Source organism: Clinocottus analis, unplaced genomic scaffold (genome assembly GCF_023055335.1).
Source record: "Clinocottus analis isolate CAN_PGR_092001 unplaced genomic scaffold, fCliAna1.0.p SCAF_2, whole genome shotgun sequence".
NCBI classification, from domain to species: Eukaryota; Metazoa; Chordata; class Actinopteri; order Perciformes; family Cottidae; genus Clinocottus; species Clinocottus analis.
The window spans coordinates 20,699,070-20,722,693 of record NW_027175931.1 but is presented as its reverse complement, the minus strand read 5'-3'; the positions used below and the strand labels follow the sequence as shown (position 1 = coordinate 20,722,693).

Sequence of the window (23,624 nt, the reverse complement as noted above, 5' to 3'; positions counted from 1 at the left end):
GCCGTTAGGGGGCGAAGATTGCTGGTAATAACCAGGAACTTTGTGTGAGGAAGATAAGTGTCAACCACATTCTGCGGCGTTTTCTGTCTAGTCTCGGTCGGGAGAAAGACCGAGACCTTTCTTATAGAAGGTGGTGTCTGCTGTGCTTTAACTCCCGAGTGACCAGGCATCTGCTGCAATGTTAACGCAGCGCTGAAGCTACAGACCTGCTGGCTCTGATACATGACAGGTAACTTCATGTTTGTGTTATTCCGTAATAACATTATCACCCAGCCTCGCTGGCGTTACAGTTGTTCTCCAGTAACGTCTTGTTGAATACATCCGAACCAGGCCAATAGCGGCACGCGCAGATGTTACATATCAACGGTGTCGTTCGTCTGAAGAAAACACCGTCGCCGACCGAAACTGAAGAAGGGGGAGAGAAAAAAAAAACACGGAAACGTGAGCGTGAGGGCTCTGTCATTTTACTTCCCTGTTGTTGGCTAGCTATTTCACGTTATTTCCTCGTTAGCCGAGACGTTTAGCTAGCTAGCGCTCGTCGGGGCTGGTCTGACATCCCAACAGTCGCTCACACACCGGAGCAGCTGTTACGGTCTCTAATCGCGTTGTTTCTCTCTCTGAAGTGACATGTGTTTGAAAACGTGTCGCCAGGAGCCCTGACACGCAGCTGAACGGACAACACCGTGGCGAAACGCCTGGTAATAGCAAGCTAGCGACTCCGTGCACTCATTCATTCAGGAAGAAGAGGCACACTGAAGTGATCGCATGTGCCACGGGACCTTCATGTAACTCGCCGTATTCTCGGCGAGCCGATTAGTGCCGTTTCCTCTCCACGTTGAAGGAGACAAATAGCTGCTTTGTTTGTTTGTTTTACTCCTAGCGTCGGTTAATCGATTAACCTCGACAGAAACACTACACATTAGTTTCGCTGTAACTATCAGAAGTGTCAAGGGACTCTGCTTCTTCTTGTTGTTTCCAGCACGCACCAGTCATGGAGTTCAACACATGTGTGGCCTTGTGGATATTTTGCTTGTGTCTCTTTGGAGAAAGTTGGACTGACAAACCAAGTTCACCTACATCGGACAGTCAGTTTGTTGAAAATGGAGTATCAGGTAAGTGTTGTAGCTTTTTAATCGTCTTTTTTGTATCCACCTACAGCTTGTGTGATTGTGCAGACACGATGTAGCCATGCTGAGAATAGTCCAGCTGGCATTCTTTATTAAATCCTGTCCTCCACTCAGATTATGCCACATAGTCGAACAGGAGGTAATTGATCAAATGGTTATACTGGAGCACATGTCTGAGGTAATACTAATCAATATGTTAACTGTCTGCCATTAAATTATACATTGCAACCAATACATTGCTAATATTTCCCAACAATTAGCTGTACAATATATAAAACATAAATTGTCGTTCTTTACTACACTTTAATGTGTTCAAATTAATATAAAAACTTTTGCCTCACACAGGTTTGTTAAGTACAATTATTGGACTCTATAATATTGTTAATATTGGATTTGCTCTTATGCGTCTCACCAAAATACTTCACTACGAAACTTAATGTGTCCCGTCAAAGGCGACATAGGTCTCTCACAATAACATACTTTTGTCGTGGCTTACTGCATCACAATATTTAGTACAGATTTAGTTCCTTTTCAAGTAAATTTAACAAGCTTAAATCAACAACAAAACAACACATCGTGTTAAATGAGGTCCTTTCTCACTGTGATAATCTCTGAACTTGATCCGTGAATTGAATTCACATGAACAATTACAATGAATGCAATGGAGCGTATTTTATGAAACCAAAGGGATAAGTCTGAGCAAGTTATGACATGACTATGAGTGTGCTAGTGTGAGAATTCATACTTATTTTTTAAAAGGCATAATTGTTCCTTAGATTTACATTTTGAAGTATTGTGAGAAAATAGAAACTAATGAGACATTGTCCACATTAGTCATGCACATTTAGTGTTTCAAACACTTTTGTCTGGGAAAAGTTGCACTATTGATAGTAATATTCAAGGCATAGCAGTAATTCTGAATGAAGACAGGCGTAACTGCTGCAGTTTAAAAGTGGCAAAGTTATGGAGTTTGTTCTTGTCGACATGAAGGCACACAGAATATTACTTGCGTAACTTGAGCTCTTAAAAAAGGCCAGCTGACTGGTATGTAAATATCTAATCTTGTGTCTCCGGAGGTTTTCAAGCCAAATGAGAAAGAGGGCCAGGTTTTGTGCATGGAAGTGTCACAGGTGGTAGGCTTTCAATAGGGTAACTGTCACTCTTTGTTTAATATGGCGAGTGTTAATGAATGATAGGATCTGCCTTTTTGGTATGTGGCCTTGCTGGTTCCCTGAGCCTGAATACTTTCATAGCTTGGCTTGAAAATGTACTTTTCACAACAAAGAAGTTCACTTTGTGCCTCAAGCCTTCCTAATTCATATAGAGAAACGTAAGTCACCCTTTGCCAACTCGATAAACGATGTTGTACACATGGACACAGTGACCAGAGAGTTTGCTTTCTGTTTTGTATCTCAAACCGCTGAGTCAACCTGTCCTAACATATGGTTCTCGGAATAAATAAAACATGGATCTGTATGATAAGTTAATATGTGGGAGGGGGCATCAGGTTAAACGCCACACTACCGTGTGGGTGACATTTGTGTTGATAAAAACAAAGCTCAGGAAGTTCGAGCAATTTGGTGAGGAAGGCCGGTCCACCACTTTACCTTTAGCGTTTGTGGTTATGATTCCTGTAAATACTCAAAAAAAAGCATAATGTGTCAGGCATAGTTATGCTTCTTATAAAACCTTTTTTTAACCAGGAAAAGGACTTTCTGAAATGGCAAATCACAAATTAACTGGAGTGTTCCATAAGACTACACTTTTAAAGTTTTCATGGGTAGTAAGCTTGTAAATTCTCTCCAACTGTATCAACCATGCTGCTTAAAATTAAACATTGCAACACATGTAAGTGTACTGTTATTACCTGTATGCTGCTGTGGCCTTTCAAACAACTGCTGGGTATCTGCAGTACATGTACAACGCGATTTTTTTCTTAGTGGGAGTGGTGGCATTATCTGTGATCTATGTTTGAGGGTCTCTAATCCCTCAGGAAGGAGAGGGAACACAGAGGGCAGATGGGCTTCACCAGATAACTGACAGATCACTAAATTACATGACTGTTTATCATGGAGACGTATATTTCTGATTTATCTACACTCTATTGTTAAGCCCTGCACACCGAAATACCAACGGAGGTCCTACTGTCAAAACGTTGAATACATTTTAATTAACAAACCAGTTTTTTCATTCATAAACGGAACTGTGAATTCTAAATTGACGACGGATTAAAAAAAACACAAACAACTAAAATATTATTATTATTGAAAGCCAATTTGGGATTTTGTTTGCTATTGGTCTACACAGTAGGTCTGACAGTCATAGTATCAGGCGTCTTGGTAACATCTCAACATTGAGTGAAAGGCTTTACATAAAGAAGGCTTTGTCTTCAGCCAAGGAATTTGTGTGTGTGTGTGTGTGTGTGTGTGTGTGTGTGTGTGTGTGTGTGTGTGTGTGTGTCTGTGTGTCTGTGTGTCTGTGTGTGTGTGTGTGTGTGTGTGTGTGTGTGTGTCAACCTAGGACTTTGCATTTTTGCATTCTGACTTTTTTGAAAAAGCACAGTAGGTCAAAAGTCATAAACAGTTTTCTGTAAAAAATCATGGCTAGGATTTCCAACAAATGTCTTTTAAAAAGTATTAATTCAAGGTGAAAACATATTGCAATAACAATACATAATTGTTTAATCCTCTTCAACAGTGATTGATGACATGTGATAGCAGCTCTTTCTTTAGTCATCTCTGTTGTTCATTTAGTAGTAGTAGTAACACCCATGAGTTTCAAAAGTGCCTGTAACATCATCTTGATACGACTCTGTTTCTCTACCAGATTTTTGCCGCATTGATGCGCTGCTATGCAAGGATGAGAATGGAGTTCTCAGCTACGAGTCTATCCGTAGTATCCACAAGCAGATGGATGATGACGCGAACGGCAATGTAGACGTTTTGGAGACAGACGGCGTACGTACCACCCTTAATACTCTGTTGATATTCTGATTTGCACAGACACAGAGAGGTTTACATGTATCATTATTGTAAGTATCTGGCTCGTTAAAGGATTTGCTGCTAAGATGGTTAATCATAGCCCTGTAATGTCCTCAACTTAGTCAAAGTAGCTGGAGGATTTGTCCTGTTTACGCTCCAGTTCCCTTTTTACTGAAGTTTTGTCAATAATTAACTGAATTCACATTACGTGTGGTTGTAACTGGCATGCATGTAGTAGACATTGACGTTGCCACATCTGTACAAACACAACGAACAAACAATGAAATATTTGTGTTCCTTTTACTCAGAATTTGTGGTTTATATTTCTGAAATGCATGACAAATAGTGGTCATAGCTGCTTTTCTTTTCAATACGATGAAGTGTAATGAAGCACCATCTGCTGTTACAGCTGTATAATGTTCACCGGATATCAGATCTGTTTCTTATCAGACATCATCGGTGCCTTTTTTTTAAAAAAAACATTTTTTACAGACACTGCTTGCCGTCTATTACGATTACATCCTGTGCTCTAGTTAAAACTACATGTGACCTCGAGGAGGTACCTTCTGGAGCCTCATTTCACTTTGATTCTGTCTGTTGCATGTGGTTGAGGCCAGACTAAACTGAGCTCTGCTTAAGAAGAGGCACTTGGCATGCAAATACCCCAAAGGCAAAAAATCAAGTGCAGTGCAGTACAGTGAGCATGTGTAATGGCTTTGAGCTGAGGAAAAGAAAGCTCAACACAACTAAAATCACTTCAAGACAGTCGTCTGATTTCCTGTTATCATACAGTGATTAACTGAAGAGGGTAGCTGATTTCTTAATCACCAAGATCAAAGCCTGCATGTAACTATTAAGAAATAGCTTCAGGTCCTGGCAACATTATACAGGTCCTGCTAATGAAAATCTTTTCAGGAGTGTGATATTTCACCTGCAGCACAGACCATTTCTCTACCCTGTAGTGAAATCCCCCCACACAATTCTATCAAGAATGAAAGGCACCGTCTTCCACTCAAGTTGCATGAGTTGGCTTTTGTGGGAGTGTGCATGTGACTGAGTCAGCCTACATTATAGTGGGCAATCAGGTCTGTAGATATATTGACTAATGGATGACCGTTGCAATGAGGGAGAAAATGAAATTCAGCATGCCACACATTTTTATTTTGGTGTTGGTCTTATGTATGTATAGTACATAGGTATATGTATGATGTATGTATGTATGTATGTATGTATGTATGTATGTATATATATTAGCTAGGTATATGTTTGGCATGTACTTGTGTATGTATAGTAGCTAGGTATATGTTTGACATGTACTTAAAGTAAAAGTTCATTTTGGCCATAATAAGATAACATTTTAGGGGAAAATGACAACATGTTTTTGAAGGCCAAGCTGCGGGAAAGACTCTGCAAGAAAGTAAATGACATAAAATGTTAAACTAGAAATCTGCCATCATCCTCAGTTATTTTAGCCATCTGAATTGACAGTCACCACCTACAATTGTAAAGCTTGCATGTATTTGCCTTTTGGAACTTTTGTGACAAACATAATTGAGAGTTGTGTTGTTAAGTACTTTCAAAACCCTCATTGCAGCAATGATCAAACTAAGTTTAAAATACGATAACTCAAGTTTTATATGCTGAGGTTGTCAGTATTGGAGTTAGAAATGTTCTAACATAAACCAATGTGTAAGAAGTGAGGCCCTTTAGGTGTTATAACGAAGGGTGCAACAGATCACAAAACTCACGGTTCAGATTGTGTTACTTTTCTTTAGTCATGACAAACTTTGATTCCAGTGAAAACTTGTGCAAATTTGATTCTTTGTAACAATACAACTTCTTGTCATTCTGCAGTTTCTGAGAGAAGATTTAAACTACCATGACCCCAAGGCCAAGCATAACTCCTTCCACGGGGATGACCAGTTCATCAGTGTGGAGGACTTGTGGAATGCATGGAAGGGCTCTGAAGGTACTGCTTTGAGGCATTTGACTCCTTGTGACTTTGGCTGTTGAACTAAACACTAGTGATAGCCAGTAAATTAGAATTTATGTATTTTATGTGGCCCCTTTCTGACCTTTTCACTCCCTCAACAAAAGAGCAAGGCAGTTGGTTGAGATGACGTGTCAAGCAAAGTGCAGTCTACTTATCAGCTCCAGCCAGTGGCAGAGTGGGACACCATTGACTCTGTCAGCACTAAATTCACACACGCTCGCCTCCTTCCGCCTATCTGTTTAGCGGGGTTATCGTGTACTCTGAGAGCACCCATGTCGTTTCACACCCTTTCTGGCTGCCTTTCTCCCCCTTTTTTGTTCATCGGATTGACTTATCCTGCATTGCAGTTTCTCAATACAGCTCTGGAAGTTTGGAGGCAGGAAACTGTTTTTTTTTTTTCAAGAGAACAACACATTGACACAGTCAGCCCACAGTGTTGAGGCTCTGCCAGGAGCTGGGGAGTGTATTTCCCTTCCCCAGTTATTACTCTGGCAAGGTTGTGCATGCTATGCAATAGGATACCTCATAGATCATTCAGGATTCTGTTGCACATGGTAATAGAATATGTCTCGTTTGTCAAACTGTATAAACAGTGCAGTCAAAGAGTGTTATGATAGTGACACATTGTTGTGTTGGCTCTGTACATTGCGTTTAAAATCATATATGTGTGTATATATGGTGAGTACTGACGCTAAGCTGTACATTGAAGGTATTTATGTTATTTTCAGATGAACAGGGTAGGTAGAAAGGGAACATAAAGGAACAGTTAACACAAGTTAACACAACCTTTGCCTGGGTCATCATATGTAATACTCATATTCAATTTTTTTGTAATTGCAGATTGCTTGAAGTTTACAATCTATAGACGATGCTTTGGCTGACTGCAGCCATCATTGGACTAGTCTGTTGGACTAACCTTGCCGTCCTACTTGCTTTTTGGCCCCAAGAAAAACATCTTAATGCTGTTTCTGATTGTTTAGGATCACCGTTCTAAAATTAGTGACTAAAAGGCTACAGGTCCACATGTACATTGTTCGCTCAATATAGATGTGAACCCCCTCAAACATCATAAAAGATAAAAGTCAGCTGTCAATCATGTTGTAGCCAAGTAGCCTTATCAGTACTGAATGAGAATCAATGAGCACTAACTGTTTTTATTAATCTTTCCCCTCAGTGTATAATTGGACTGTGGATGAGATGGTGGAATGGCTCATTACCTACGTGGAACTACCACAATATGTGGAGGCCTTTCGCAAGTTGAATTTTAATGGAAGTGTCATGCCAAGGTAAGTCTCCGAATGGAAAAAATAAGTTGTGGTTTATATGAGGCTGACGAGACTTTTTGTACTCGGAAAGGAAAATGAAATACTTCAATGAAAGGGAAAAGACGCAACCTACAAATTGTATTCCTAACGACCGTGAGGCACAATGTGGGATGATGCCAACATATCTCATTGACTTGATGCAACTTCTTTAGTGCAAGCAACTCAAACCCATTTTCACTACTTTCTTTATAAGTCATTACATTCCCTATTCTCATCAGTCAGTGTTCTTACACATGTTGTAATTCTCCTAACTGTGTCTATGCCTATTAAATTATGTGTTAAGGAGTCACATTACACATGGATAAAATGAATTACTTCCTTGCTCGTGCTGCAAAGTGACCGTGCGTCTGTTCTCTCTCAGGCTCGCCGTGAAGAACACCACTCTGACTCTCTCTCTTCTGAAGATTCTGGATCGCAGCCATGTGCAGAAGTTGCAGCTCAAATCTTTGGACACTGTGTTGTTTGGCGCGCCCATGAGTAAGTGACACTTTACGTTTTGATTCATACACTCAATAATACAACGTCAAAGTGTTTGTCCAAGATGATTTCAAACCCTGAGTAGAGTTTGTTTTTTATTATCTCTTTATCAAAGTCTTATGTTAGTCTTTTTGATAAGCAGGGGATCTGGAAATCTTGTCAGCTAATTCAGTATAATTTGGTTGAAAGGCAGGAAACACTTACTGCTAAAACACACACACACACACACACACACACACACACACACACACACACGCGCGCAGTCATTTTTCATTATTACTATTTTTCATTGAGATGTCGGTAAAAACATATAGAAACCCAAAACACTCAATGTGTTTGTCAAGAATACAAAATCCACTAAATTAGTTTTGATACAGTTAAATGCAAACAAAATATTGTGTTGATGTATTTTAAATTCAAAGACATTGCTTTATCTGTAAAATATGTTAGACCTTGTTATTTAGCATAAAACGCCTTCCAAATAAGTAAGTCATGTAACTCCCTCGCTGGAAAAGGAGAATTTACTTTACTGTGAAACATCCGGAAGTTTCACAGTTTGTATTAACGGCCTACTACTGTTACCAACATCCTGACCACTGTTGTCTGCTACTCTTTTTTCATCAACACTTTCTCCTTGTGACATGCTGTGATCTAGTTTTGTTTGCACCATGTATTCATTTCGTCACTTGCTTATCGACTCACTGATTTACTCATTCGATCACCTTGTTGTGCTCACCCTTTAATAAGTGAGGGTAAATCCTGTTGCAACAGGTATCGGTTTCAGGCATTGCGCAAGGGAGGGTGGGACAACACTGCAATGTAGTCCAGACACTCCTCTAAGTAGGGAGACGAATGCACACACAACTTATTCTCTCTGCTCAACCTCTACAACTACAGATTGTAGTCAGTCAGGTTTTTTTTTTCTTCCATTTTTTTTCTCCCTCCAGGTTTGAAACATCACAATGGATGAGGTGTGCCTCAGCTGTCACACCTCTTGGCAGGCTGTGCTGACAATATGATGAAACGTTCCCAGAATACTTGCCATTTTATGTTACCAAGAAAAACAACACATTTTATGTTAAAAGCTTAGTTACAGAGTCACAGCTGCATGCTAATGTTGTGCATTACAGAGCTAGGAAGTCTGGGAATTATGGACCAGGTGTTGTGAAAATTGTAATCTATAAACTATTGATGGTGCGTAGAGACTTACCCAGCCTCGAGGTTTGATCCCTTTTCACTGGAGAACAACTACACTGAATAAAAAGTAACGTTGCATATTTGTAGGTTGAGTGCTGATGTGATCTGTAGAGAAAATGTAATACACTTTCATAGAAAGCAGTCATTTTCATTTGAAATACATTGCACAGGGGGGACAGTGTGTAGTGGTCTGTGTCTGGCATGTGTCATTGTGGTTGCGTTTTGTTCGAGTCTCACCCGAAGGAAGACATTAGCGCACGCTGTCTGGCTTTGACAGCCCCTTAAAGCCACGGGGTCCCACTAATAGTCATTCTGGCTCGCTATACATAGCGGCAGCATTTTAAGACACATCTCACAATGGAGTAATCCTGATCTAGTGGACAGTTGTGTAATAACAATTAAGCCAAGCACATTTCCATATTTGTGGTTAATTAAATGTCACTTAATGTTCTCTGGGTGGGATTTCTGAAAGGCAGTGAATGCAGCGTTCACAGCTTGGGTGAAGAGAAGCAAAAAAAAAAAAAAACAGAAAGCAAACTGTTCTCAGTTTCAGTCCGATGGCATTGTAAGAGCACTAAGTGAGGATTATCTCACAGATAATATGCAGTGCATCCGTTTCCTTTAATCATCTGTGCTTGGTAACAAGACACATTTAGCACACATGCAGCTTAATCATGTGACTTCAGTTTGGGGAGTTAAGAGGCAATAATCTCCACCAACCTATGAAGAGAAAAGAACAGCATTTAACAGCTGGACTTCATAAGCAAGTCTACAGGAATATACATGGCTCTCCTGGAAGATTGTTTAGCCCAAGCTAGAGACTTGGTAATGTGCCGTTTGAACATGAATTCATGTGAAGAGAGAAGTGTGCTGTTGGATTCATAATGCCATTTCACTTGGCTCATTTAAATAGGTACAGGAACATCTTTGCAAATAACTGAAGGTGGAATGTCGTCCTGATCATATCTAAAGAGAAACAAGCCTGTACTGACTCTTTTTTTTCTTTTTTTTTTCCTCTTGATTTATTTTCCTCTTTGTCTCACTCCAGGAAGTAGAAGTCGTGTTTTTGACATCTCTTTCCCGCACAGCCCATTGCAGGTTTTGCAAGAAACACTTGTGTGGCTTGGAAGGCTTATAATTGTGGATTTGTGTCAATTGCTGCATGAAATCGTCAAATGACAAATGTCCAAACGTTACGATTTAATTTGGTGATTCTAAAAGTTCTCCCCACCTGAGCGTTGACCTGAAATGAATTTAAGGTTTCTTACAAATGGGGAAAGCTGCTTTCTAGCTGCTGTGAATTTCCTTTGCTGAGAATCACTTACAGTGACATCATGGCAGAATACTCACACTCGGTTATTATTAGGCTTTTATTCATAGCGCCATGTTTATCAAATTGTTATAGTTGCCATTGTTTGGTTTTCTGCGCATGTTTATTGGCATTGGTTACCAGACTGAAATAGGCCGTGTTAAGCTGGCTTTATCGTGGCCTTTTGCACTAGGCCCCTCTCACCGCAACCTGAACTTGTGCTACTGGCTCCTCTATTTGTGTCCCTGCACAACTTGCTGTACATTCAAACACAAGCTTCCCACCACATCTTTGTGACGCTTGCTCATTGTTAGCAGCTTTATCTCATCAGCTCGATCTAAGTTGCAAGGTTGAAGAGATCCGCTTGTATAGGTTTATCCTCTGATTTCTATGTTCATTACGATGCTAAAGTAACGCCTCCTCTTTATGTTTCTCTTTCCGTCAGTGAATAGACATAACCACTTGAAGGACTTCATGCTGGTCGTGTCAATAGTCATCGGCATGGGTGGCTGCTGGTTCGCCTACATCCAGAACCGCTACTCCAAGGATCATATGAAGAAGATGATAACAGACCTTGATGGCCTGCAGAGAGCTGAACAGAGTCTGCATGACCTGCAACAGAAGTAAGGGTTTTTCCCACCACCCACACAAACTGTTCTAATTTACAAGAACTACCGTACTGTGTGCACACACACGGTTAGTTTCCGCATAAAACACAGCGGCACAGCTTTCGTTCTGTCTTCATATTAGAACTTGTCTCCGGCATAGGTCCCAAACTCTACCTTAAACTGACTTTAAGCCCATTTCAACCTGAGTTTTTTGTTTAATCATGATCATCATGCTTAAAAGTACTTGAAACTCGGTGTTGTACTGGGAATGTGGTTGCGTGTCTTGCATGTGCAGTGAGTTTTTTCCTCACATGCCCCGCTTTTGAGTTATTTCATCCCATGACTCTGCGGCATTCTGCTGTAAAGTTAATATTGAACTAATGAATCGGAATGAATTCTGCTCTGAACATTATTTTCTTCTTTGTTACCAGTTTGATAACAAGACGACAACTACAGCCTCACTCCCTAATTATAAAGCTTTTAGTGAGTGAAATGGCACCCCAGCTCTTTTTCACAGAAGTGTTTATTTAGTTGTAAGCTTAAGCAGGAATCAAGTCAGACAAGGCAGTAGCAGTGAATCCTGCCAGTCGAGGATTTTACAATGCAAATTCAAATTTACATGGAGTAATTCTCAATCCTATCTATACTCTGTTACATCCGTCATAAGTCATTACTTTCACAGCGTTGCAGACCCACATTGTTGTAAAACGGGAAGTTAAAAAAACTGGATGAGCTGCACTACGATTCAGACAAATTAATACATCTTCATCTTTTCAATTGGAAGTTTCAGCATCTGACTCGGCTGCAACACAGCATTGCATTCACAAGCTAACTCCCAAGGGCAATGTATTTTAATTCCACAGAGACTTGTGAAAGAGCAGAAAATAAACCAAAGAGTACAAATGCATTTTGGGTTGGTGGCAAATCTAATATAGCTGTCCAAAGCTGTTCATTGCCAGTCATATGGATGTTGCTGGTATCATTGTGCCGCTGCATATCATTAGTTTCATCAACAAGTGTGAAGACCACAGAGGTTTCTGTCTGGCTACCCCGTCTTCCAGTAAAATCACAGGACAACATGGTTATCTGTTCTGTGAGGCTGATGTATATGTTCAAGGCATGCAGTTAGGCTTCCTAAATGAATTGCATATTGTGAAATACTTAGTATTATTGGTAGCACTGGAGTAATACAGGATTTGGTGGTGAAGAAATACCTTTTGTTTTCAGTTTTACAGCGAATTTTCTCTTCAGCCCTCACCTGTGAGCAAAAGCGTTTCCTTTCCTTAATCCTACAGTGAGAGGAGCCAGCTGAGGTGGCTGTTACATGGTACACTCTTCCTTGGGAGGCCCTGCTTTAGGAAAATATTCATCACTGATCTTTGGAATACTTTGTCTTCGATGGATTTAAGTGTGCACCATTTCCTCTTATTTCTTCAAGGATACTCAAGTGCACTATAATCTTATGCAAAGGGTCAGGGTTGTTGTTTTATACGTATAACACTGCACAGATAGGGCGATCAAATTGTGTGACATCACAATTGAATCTTTTTCTGCTGATGCGTCTGTAATTTTAAGTATTTCTGATTGGAATATGCTACATGGGCTGCCTTCACTGCATTTGTGTCACAGATGTGTTGATATTGTTGATGTGGACACTTGCTCTAAATTATCTTCACATAAAAAAAGGTTAGTTTGAAAGATATAGATAGATTTATATTTTAAATGTTACAGTTGATGCTTGTGTCATTTAAAACACAAGGATTCTTTGTTTTTCCACAGCATATTTCACAAAACTCTGTCAATTAGTTTTTTAAATTGTATATGAATTTGAGCAGAAGTTGGTCTTAAACTCTGATTGTCTAATATTGGATCTGTTAAACTTCTTAGGAGCAGTGACGGCGTTGGCAGAAGACGGCACAACATTAATGAGCTGTTGCTGTCCTGTAGGACTATACTACCCTTATACCCACATGAGTTACTCTTTGTGTCAGCTGGCTGTTTAGTAGACACATGTTGCCGAAATATGACATGCTCGGGTGAATATGGCTCCCATATTTTGTTGTATTGTTTTACACTTGAGAAAATACACCTGCCACTGCCAACTTTTAAGTTGGCTTAGTCATTTATTTCATGCTAAGATAATTGCTCATACTAAATTCTCCTCTGCAGATTAAAACGGAAAGCCTTTGTGCAAACATTGGGCAGTGTGTTCTGCAGGTACCAAACGTCACCATAGCTGATTGTAATCAGTGCAGCTTTTTATATTTCGCATCCCAGAAATGATGGCTACTCATTGAGAATTACAGTATGATTTATCTGCTGTAATTCAGTAGACAATTCAATTGTCTTGCACCAAAGTAGAATATATCCGATAATGCATAATGATTTTTCAATTCCTGTTGATTATACTGGGGGTTTAGAGTAGCTTGTGCATTAACCTTGTGTAATTTATAATACAAATAAAATGTTGAAGTCAAGCTAACCTTTTTATCGTCTACCAAAAGCAGGCGAATAAGATTCTGCCTTTTCAGAGTTGCCGTTAAGCATTAAAGTGTTATAAATGGACGGCCAGGCACTGTTGGTGTGTGAAGGGATATTAAATTATATTGTAGGTCAGTGTGACCAACAAGAAGAGACCTTCATCTCACGTGTTTTTGGAGCTGAGGGAGAGAGAGCGAGGTATGTCCTCTGTCTGTAGCCGTGCTTTCTCCCTGATCCCTGCTGCCAGCTGCTTTCTTTCCATACCTTTAAGCAGATCCTGTGGTGGTATCAAGTAGCCTGGCCCTGCCATGGCTGCCCTGTTGGGAGACAGTGGGAGGAGGCTTTGACTGGAGCTGTATTTCCTGTGTGCCTTTTTTACAATGCCGTAGGACCTAGCCTCTGCCTCACTGGTGAAAGATGGTGTTAAGCATCACTGAGTCTTCCGCATTCAGATTGTGGTGATTGTGGCAGACAGACTGGCAACTGTGATGGTTACTTTTCTTTCCACACAATTGCTTAGAAAAGTAGAAAGAATAGAAATGTGGTAATATTTGCATATTGAAAAGTTGTGCTTTATAGTTTAGCTTTGCCTGAAAAGTCTGCAGAGACAGTCTGTCTGTATCCCTTGAGCCTTGCAGGTCAGGTGAAACAACATTTGTCATCTCTTCAGTGGGCATTGTAGCTCTGCCAGTACCCCCGAATCTTAACTAGTGACAGACAGAGGTCAGGGTTGAAAGCATTAGCAGGACGGCAAGCCACCCCACATTTTTCCATAGCTAGCTCTCTGGATCACCTTTCATTTCTCTGTACTGCTCTGCTCACTGACAGGAGGATGTTGCTTCTCTCTACTGACTGAAATGTAGTACTGCATCCTGCCCTTTTTATATGTGGAGACAAAAAGTGGGATTTTTTTTATGCCTTCGTGCTAGCGTCAGCCGTAGCCAGACGCAATATGTTTTTTGTCTTGCAATGTCCCGGGAACACCGGGAGGGAAGGTCTTCTGTGAACAAACGTTCATCTGGGATCGAAGATAAGCTGATTTAACTTTAGAAGTCAAAGGTCACTGTGACCTCATGTCTGTCCAATTTTCACAATATCTTAGCAACACCTTGAAGGAATGAATGTCTTCAAATTTGGCACAAAGGTCAAGGTCACTATGAACTCCCAGAGGTTTTTAATCATAATTGAAATGCTAGTTATGATAAAGTAATGACGTGTTAGAGAGACATTGATGTCCAAAGACAATAAAACCATGAGGTGCTAATTCTAGTTTTCATATCAGTTTTCTGTTGTCATAAGTGACAGTATTACATATAACGTATAATAAAATTTCCTAATAACTGCTTAGTCAGATGAGGGACTGTTAAAGTAAGAGTCCATTGTATCAGGACCTGAGGGAGGGTTTACAAATCAAAGTAAACCTTCTATTTATAATTAATATTATTTTTCTACATGCCTATGTATCACAAGAGATATGCTTCGGCAAGTGTATGTGTTACAACCACTGCTTAAATTCTATTAGAAAGTCTTGTCTGTCACCCATTACATAATTTTATAAAATTGTGCCATGTTTGAAAAGCCCCTCGTTTAAAAAAAAAAAAAAGTTTTTTTTTAAATATTTTTTTTAAGAGTCTCGTCTAAAAATACGTCACATACAAACCAACACATGATACTCCAGGAGCGTTGGGTGCCACACTGAACTGTTCTAAAGTTACATGGTGGCAGCTGTTCTCATTCTTTGCCCTGCTCCCTCTGATGTCAGTTTATTGTGAGCTGCCTCGCAGCTGGCCATGGCTCTCTGCTCTCTACATGTTAACCATTGTTTCCGGTGATTCATCGATGATGTAAGTCTTAGATTCCACACATACATGGTACTCGCATGCTTGCACATCATGCCTGCCCACAGACAGTGGCACCGACTACGCTTTTTTTCTTTGTTTGGTCGTATTAAGCGGCGAAAGATGTTCTCCTAAGATGAACAAAAAAAAGCACAATATTTGATTTGATCACAAGGGTATCCACCACATGATTCAGTCAGAAGGTTTCCTCCCCTCCCTAGATATTCTGCTATAGGCCGAGACTGCTGGGGGCATCTTAGATACACTTCTCTCCTTCTCTCCTCTTCTTCTTTCTTTTCTTTTTCTCATCCTCCTTCTCCTTTCTCCTCCTTTTTTTTCTCTCCTTCTGGATAAAGTATTGTCTTTTCAATGTAATGCTACTCCTTTCCGGGAGCCTCTGTGCTTCCTCGCCTCAAGTTTGCACGGATCATAGCTGTTTGGAGCTGGACCCGCCCCCCACCATGGGTCATGGCTGTCTGGAACTGGTCCTGCATGCTACAATGGACTGTGGCTATCTGGATCGTGGTCCAAGCCTACCACTCATTATATGAATAGTTTTTGTCATATTAATGTAATGTGCTATAACTCTGTTATGTTGTACAATCTGGTCACGTGATCTATTGCTTCTGTCCATCCTGGGAGGGGGATCCTCCTCTGTAGCTCTCCCTCAGGTTGCTTCCCCTTTTTCCCTGTGAAAGGGTTTTTACTATCTTTATTTGGGGAAGTTTTTCCTGAGTCGGTGTGAGGTCCTGGGACAGAGATGTTATGTGTACAGATTGAAAAGCCCTCTGAGGCAAATCTTGTATTGGCGATTTTGGGCTATACAAAATAAACTTAATTGAATTTAAATTGATTCTCTTTGTTCCTCCCCTTGTTTTCAGGCTGCAAATCGCCCAGGAGGAGCACCGCACGGTAGAGGTGGAGAAGGTAACCCTGGAGCAGAAGCTGAGGGATGAGATCAACGCAGCAAAGCAGGAGGCCCATCGTCTGAGGGAGCTGCGCGAGGGCACCGAGAACGAACTAAGTCGCCAGAAATACGCCGAAGAAGAGCTCGATCAGGTAGTTGCAACGGGATGAATGTGATCTGAACATGGAGGTTGTAGAAGCCCACAAAGTAGAAAGTGAGTGGATAGTGTGAACTTCTAAGGTGGCAACTGCGCAGTATGTTTAGTTTAATCATATTCACACTGGCTTTATTATACATACTCCCACTGGAGTTTTTGTCCATTTGGCTGGAACGGCACAGCACATCCCACACAAGTAACTAAAACACATGGACATTTGCTTGCAGGACTATCGCAGTGTTCTAATTCAGACACTTTTTTTTTGTTATTAAGAAACACGGTGAGAAATTGGAAAAATGCAATGCTTTCAGATTCAGTAGTTTCAAGGAGCAAGTGTGGCGATCCATCAGTCCATGAATATAAACACCTTTTTGGAGTTTGTAGGATTGAGACATCCCTTGTTTGTGTGCTTTATACAACTTCGTGACAATTTACTGCAATTGAGAAAGTTGTGTGTTCATTAATAAGTAAAGTTTCAAAAAATAATAAGAGATTTGTTCTTTAAATGACACATTAATGTATTGTTCACACACCAGTCTTACATTTTGTTTAAAAAAATTCTCAGAAAATGTGTAATTATCCTATTTACCAAATCAGAAGGTCCCCAAAACAGAATAATCATTATCAAGAATGTGTTGCTAGAAAATGTAAAGCATTAAATCATTAAGGCATTAGTTTTAAAAATGTGTCAACTAATGCTCGACATTGGTTGCAGGTGCGCATGGCGTTGAAGAAGGCAGAGAAGGAGTTGGAGTCCCGAATTAGCTGGTCACCGCCAGAGTCCCTCCAGAAGTGGCTGCAGCTCACCCATGAGGTGGAGGTGCAGTACTACAACATCAAGAAGCAAAACGCTGAACGGCAGCTCCTGCTGGCCAAAGAAGGGGTAAGCATGTAACAACCTAAAGAAGAACGTAAATGACCATTTATGGATTATATATGATTTTAGACTAACTTGAGAAATTGTGTATATTTACAAGATAATAAAGCAGAGATGCATTTTTTTTGGGTCATTTGTGTTCACAGGCGGAGAAGATAAAGAAAAAAAGGAACACTCTGTTTGGGACTTTCCATGTGGCTCACAGCTCCTCTCTGGATGATGTGGACCACAAAATACTGGCAGCAAAGTAAGTCAGAGATTGTAATTAGAGTACGTTTTAATAGAACTTTTAGAAAACAAGCTGCATTTTTATTGAATTAAGCCTCATCTGTACAGGATTCACATGACAGGGGAACGATAAAGTATTTTCTTCGCACTGAAACATGACTCCTTGTTCTGGAGAGCATTTTAACAATCCCAAAATACCAGTCCTTGTTCTTGTCCTTCTGTTCCCCCCCTCCTTCCCAAACAGGCCTATATGAGGACGCGAACATTTGTCCACCCATCGAATAACCGATGCCATTTACTTACTTACTTTTTGTTTTTGATATTATGTCTCGAGTGATCATAAGTTATTTCTCCTCTCCTTCTTTCCCCTCATTCATTCACAGACAAGCCCTGGGTGAGGTGACGGCTGCTCTGCGGGAGCGGCTTCATCGTTGGCAGCAGATCGAGATCCTCACGGGTTTTACCATCGTCAACAACCCGGGCCTTCCTTCTCTCACCACGTCCCTGAACCTTGACCCCAGCTTCATGGGCGGCAGAGCTACGCCTCAGCACTTCATCATGTCTGACGACATGGACGACTTGGACGAGGATATCGTGCCCGGAATTCTGCAATGTAAGAGTTCATCTGAATCTCTTGGCAGTTCTGGGGGAAATAGCAAACGAAACCCTAAACTCTCTAAGACTCTGCTGGGAAAGTACAAAAATCAGTCCACATGAGAATTTTGACCTTTTTTTATGCTACAATTACCTGAATTTGTCCTTGTTGCTTCCCTGGTGATGGAGGTCGTGAGGGTCACGCATGTCTACGATTGAATGAGTGTTGTTTTACATTTGTTTAATGTGTAAATGTAAATTCACCTAAATGTCTTGTTGTTTTACACACGATTCCAGATCATACCTTTTTTTGTTGGTTGTTCTCATTTTGGGGAAAAAAAGTGTTCACTTGACTCTCAGTCTATAATGGGGGCTATAACGGACTCCTGTGACTTTCCTCTGGAAATTGAAATGTCAAGAAAAATACACTTCTTAATGAGAACAAGTTTTTGTGCTGACCTTATTGTAACGGTTGTGTCCTATTATGTGCTACAAACCTTTTGCATCTGATTTTGGTTAACGACTGCAACCAAAAGAAACGACTACAACAATTACATGCAGTCGTGTTCATGATATTTCCTATTCAGCTTGAATACACAAATACACCTAATTAAAAAAATAATAATAATCCTGATGTGTAAAAAAAAAAGTTATTGTCATTACAGGAGTCTTGGATAAACACATCTTGCTCAAAGAAACTGATTCTGATGACCTTTAATGCTCATGTGCTCTATAATTGACTTATTATTAAGGCAACACTTGATACACGTTAGGTTTGGGTTTGACTAACTGCAGGCTAAACTGTTTCTGCAGAATCCTATTCTGACCAAAATAGTGAGTAAGTCTTTTAAACAACATTAAATGCACTCCCTATCTCACTCCCCTCTCTTACTCCAACACGTCTCTGGCATTTGGCTTCCACTGCTGTCTCATTGGGCGAACCACAGATGGCACCCGACTGCTGGAACGGCGAGCCAGCGACCTGTGGTCCGTCGATTCAGACTGTCAGCACATGTGGAAATATCCTGGTTGGCCATTTATTCACGCCCCAGTTCAGTCCTCAGTTTGACACCCCTGCCTCCTCCCCTGACTCAAAGCCCCGCGGCGCTGTAATATCTTCTTGCTGGACAGTACGATGCAGATGGACACAGCTGGAAGGGAGACGACTCCATGCTGCGTTCATCTGACCTCCCCTGGGTTGCTTGCTTGCCACATTTATCCTCCCTAAATCCTGTCACCACCCAGTGCACTCCTTGTTTCTTCCCATAGTGATTTATTGCATCCTTCCATAAATGCCCTAATAATTGTTGAATATTTTTTATTTTAAACCAGATTTCTTTTGTTGAAAACATCACTTGTCCTTTTTGTTTGATTTCATATTTTCCTTGTGAGACGGAGAGATAAAACAGTGGCGCTGGGATTTTTTATTGCAATTTAATTATTGTAAAAGAATGAAAGGGATTTAACTTGGAGACTTTGTCACATTCTAAATTTATTATCCATAAAAGTAAAAGGGGAGGAAAAAAAAGGATTCCAGCACCGGAGTATCTTTCCACTAACCTCGCCATGGCCGTCAGACTATTTCACGAGTGGTTGTCGATAACGCTGTTGTTTTGTGCCCACAGCTCCCAGTATGATGTCCCTGCGCCAACGGCACATTGACGCCCAGCTGGCCATGGGCTCCCAGAGGTTGGTAGAGAGTTGCCTGTTGGCGGGGCAGCAGGGGGAAGGAACCCTATACCCATGCAGGTCCAGGGCCCCCCTCAGACAGTCTCAGTCGTTTGGACAGCTCGATTGTCTGCCTCTGCCTCCCCTTTCCTCGGCTATGTCTCACCCCTCCATCATCTGTACCTCCAACCTAAGCCCTCATTCCCAGTCCTCTTTGAGCTCCTCTTCCTACTGCTTACCCAGCTCAGTGAGCGGCGCCGAAGCCCATCATTCCTTCCATACATATCATGCTTCTTTCCAGCCCATGGATCCCATTCCTGATTTCACCTACTCTGATGTCTCCAAAGCACGCCCCTCATACAGCGACGGCTTCGGGTACCCGTCTCTTTCCGATTCTCCGCACATATCGCATGTGCGTGGATGCGTTTTATACTGCCTGCAGTCGTTTGGTTATTTTTTTGGAGTGTGCATCGTAGCGTAGTTATTGTCATCCGTCCATTTTATTTCCATATGCTCTCTTTCGTGTTTCTTTCAATCATTTTTCTCTTTCACGTCATTGCAACCAACATGGCATAACAGAATCTCCATGTATGCGTACATCTTTTTCAACCTCTCGGTGTTCCTGTTCTTTGCCTGCACAACTAACAAGTGTGGCGTTGCAGGCTCTGCTCGGCGTATGTCCAGTACTTTTCTAGCATGCGAGCATCAAACTTCAATCTGTATAAGTTTGTTCTTCATCTAACATATGCCCCTACCCACAGGGACCTAAATCGCTCCGACTCCGACTCCTCCCTGTCCCTCTCCCAAGTCGGCGATCGGCTGTCTGCGTACAGCTCCAAAGGCCACCTAATCAAGCCCACCTCCCTCATTCACGGTCTGGCCGGCCGCGGAGACGACGCCATCTCTCTGTACGCTCACACGCCCAACGGAGGGAACCGCATTCAAGAGCTCAGCCCCACAGAGCCCGCCCACGACAGCCCCATACTCATGAAGAAGGTGTACGGCACGGAGCAGTCGCCCAGCCTGGGAGAGATCAACAGTCTGTCGGAGTCGTCCCGCTCGCTCAGCCCCAACTCCACCGAACCCGACACGCCGTCACCGACTGGAGGGCAGCCGGGGGCAAAGGGAAACAGCCGCATCCCACAGCTGTCCGCCAAGAAGAGCCCGCTGGAGGAGGACAGTGGCTCCACGGGAGAAGACACAGATTCCACTGCCAGCCGCAAGAAACACACCTTCAAGATCTTCAAGAAACAGAGGAAATAAGGGCTACATGAACTCTAGGCTTTTACAGCTGCTTGACTCTAGTCCTTTGGTCTGTTTCAAAAACAAGGTTTGCGAGGTCGTTAATGGTCAAATGATGGCACAATTTGTTGCCGGTGCATCTTTTTGTAGGTACGACACTTACTCTAAGAAACTGTGGGAGCAACCAGCTGTTTGGTTGTGTCTGCTTATGGGCTCAATGTTGAATTTGTGGGAAGTAGGTAGGTTTGTATATTGGAATGTAAAGTATTATTTATTCTGCAGGAAGTTGTACCAGTCTCAAAGAGAAATGTCTCCCAGTTGGTTTTTCTTTTTTCTACAATCTATAACATTTTGCATGTCTTCACTTTTGTTTGACTGCTACTCGAATGCCCTTAGTGTTTGCTCGGTTCTTGTCGTTAACCTGCCTAGACAACACTTGATGTTTCTTTTATTGCTACCTAAACACCTAGCCTACAAGTCCAAAGTGAATGTGCACTCCCGTTTACTCACTTAGTACTTTGTTTTTATTGATGGTGCCACGTTTGTCTGTCTTTTGTTGTCTTCTTCTTGGCAGAGCAAATGACACATTCAGGAGATCCTCCAACAGTAGAGTAGTCTTAGAAAGCATCAGACTGTTACATTTCTGACTCGGTACATGTTTGACAGTCAAAAGGGAAGTTTAAATGGTAATCTCGTACAGCAATAGTAGTTTTTTGTTTGGTTCATACTCCCTAGAAGTGTGAAACCAATTAGTTTAATGAAGTGCAATTGATTTCTTACAAGACCTGGATGACATCACCTTGTGTACAAAGTGGAACTCCACGAGGGTTAAATCTTCTGAATTTCTAAAGGACCTCCAAATGCAGCATCAGGCCTTTTGCTTTAATTTTAGTATTTAATTGTTGAGTGTGTAAGATCATTCGAGTGTAAAAGAAATGTGCTTTACTCAAATGTCAAGCTTTTAAACAAACAAATGTAACATGTCTTCACGTCTATATAAGTGTTTGAATTTCCTGGATTGAATCGTCAAAGTACCAAAAACATTATTACCAATGAAATTGCATGACAATTATCTTTTTATCTGGCATTTTATTGAATTAGAATATATATATATATATATATATATATATATATATATATATATATATATATATATATATATATATATATATATATATTTATTAAAAAAACAAATGAATCAAATCATTTAACTCGATGCACTAGAAGCACATTTTTATTCAGGCTTTGAATAAGAGTAAACTTGTTTTCAAAGATTTTCATATTAAAAGATGAATGGGATCCATCATATTACCTGGCTGCGAGTTTAACTTTGATTTTGGCTTCGGCTGTCCTGTTTTCTCTTTTAGTGACTTTTGGTGGACATTGCAAACTTCACAGCAGTTTGTCAGTAAGCGATGGGTGCTGGTAAGGGCTACAGTTACAAGGCAAACTCCTTTGCTCTGTGTAAGATGGACATTTTCAAGTTGCAGCCACTTTGTAATCCACCTTTTATGGAAGATTTAGCCGAATCCCGTCAAAGTGCCAAATCCTTATCTGTCGGAGGGCTTTGTATTTTCAGTGGGTTCTGCCCTGTGAGCCCTTTTTAAATGACACAAGACCACGTGATGTACATACATACAGTATGTGATTTACAGCCTGAGTTTAAACACTGAATGTCCAAGAGTAGTGTTGCTGTGACAGTATCGTCAGTACAGTATGTTTACATGTTGCAGATAATTACTATTGTCGGATTACCACGACGGAGAACGTTGTGCCAGTTTTAATATTGACAGCTTATGAGCACAGAACTATGCATCAGTAGTTTTAGGTGATGACTAAAGTAGTGATAACGCCAGTGTGTTAGGGTGCTCCTGAGCGATGAACAACCAAAAAGTGCTGCAAAAAAAACTGTCGGCCTCCCCCAGCCGCATAATGTAACAGGTGGTTTGGATGCGTAAGACATGTATGAATATTTTATTTTAGAAACAGCTTGAAAAAAAATATCAATTTCCTACTGGTACTTTTTTAAAGTGTCATTTGTACCTTTTTTGCACGACCAAGCTGTAAATGGATTATGCCTTCTGAATGTGTGCGAGTGTGCGTGCGTGCGTGTGTGTGCGTGCGTGTGTGTTCGTCTGCTTCTACTATAATGCATTGTAATGTTGATGCATGTCAACTGCAGTAACAAAACCTACATTGGGTTAAAAGAGTGGATCAGCTTTTGTCACTACCCACCCTACTTTCTTTCCTTCTCTTTTGTTTTGAGCTTCTATTTATGAATACACAGTATATTTGTACAGAGAAAATAATAATTTTGCATCTTCTGTGATGGTCTAGACTTTTATGGCACTCCTGCATGATGGCAATAAACTATTTTGAATGAAAGAAGGGCTGATTTGTCGTAAACATTGCACCACATGCTGTAAGACAACACTTCCCATCTCTAGAGTTAAATCAAGTCTCCTCTTCAATGGAATTCATCAACGACGTCAGCGTACTGAACACGTTTGCACCGAAACAAAGAACTGGAGTTCACATGATATCAGTTTATCTTAAATAGGTATACAACCCAATTCTCAACGTTCCACCTGATCAGCACTGTGTAAATAGCAAAT

At 40.9% G+C, this 23,624-nt stretch overlaps 1 protein-coding gene across 2 annotated transcripts; it reads left to right on the top strand.

The window, feature by feature from the left end:
* Positions 1-44: 44 nt before the first annotated feature.
* On the top strand, positions 45-22,089 carry stim1a (stromal interaction molecule 1a). 2 transcript variants are annotated; one of them, XM_068584877.1, is made up of 15 exons: positions 45-229; positions 980-1,112; positions 3,954-4,084; positions 5,963-6,077; positions 7,276-7,387; positions 7,788-7,903; positions 10,855-11,032; positions 16,218-16,395; positions 17,116-17,283; positions 17,424-17,524; positions 17,889-18,118; positions 19,047-19,127; positions 19,725-19,974; positions 20,011-20,142; positions 20,529-22,089. In XM_068584877.1, exons 2-15 carry the CDS (start codon positions 992-994, stop codon positions 21,028-21,030), a joined length of 2,415 nt encoding a protein of 804 aa, XP_068440978.1. In that variant the 5' UTR covers positions 45-229; positions 980-991; the 3' UTR covers positions 21,031-22,089. The 2 variants fall into 2 exon arrangements, with proteins under 2 accessions (XP_068440978.1, XP_068440977.1); XM_068584876.1 differs by lacking the exons at positions 19,047-19,127; positions 20,011-20,142 and having other exon boundaries at positions 47-229; positions 19,725-19,788.
* Positions 22,090-23,624: the final 1,535 nt, after the last annotated feature.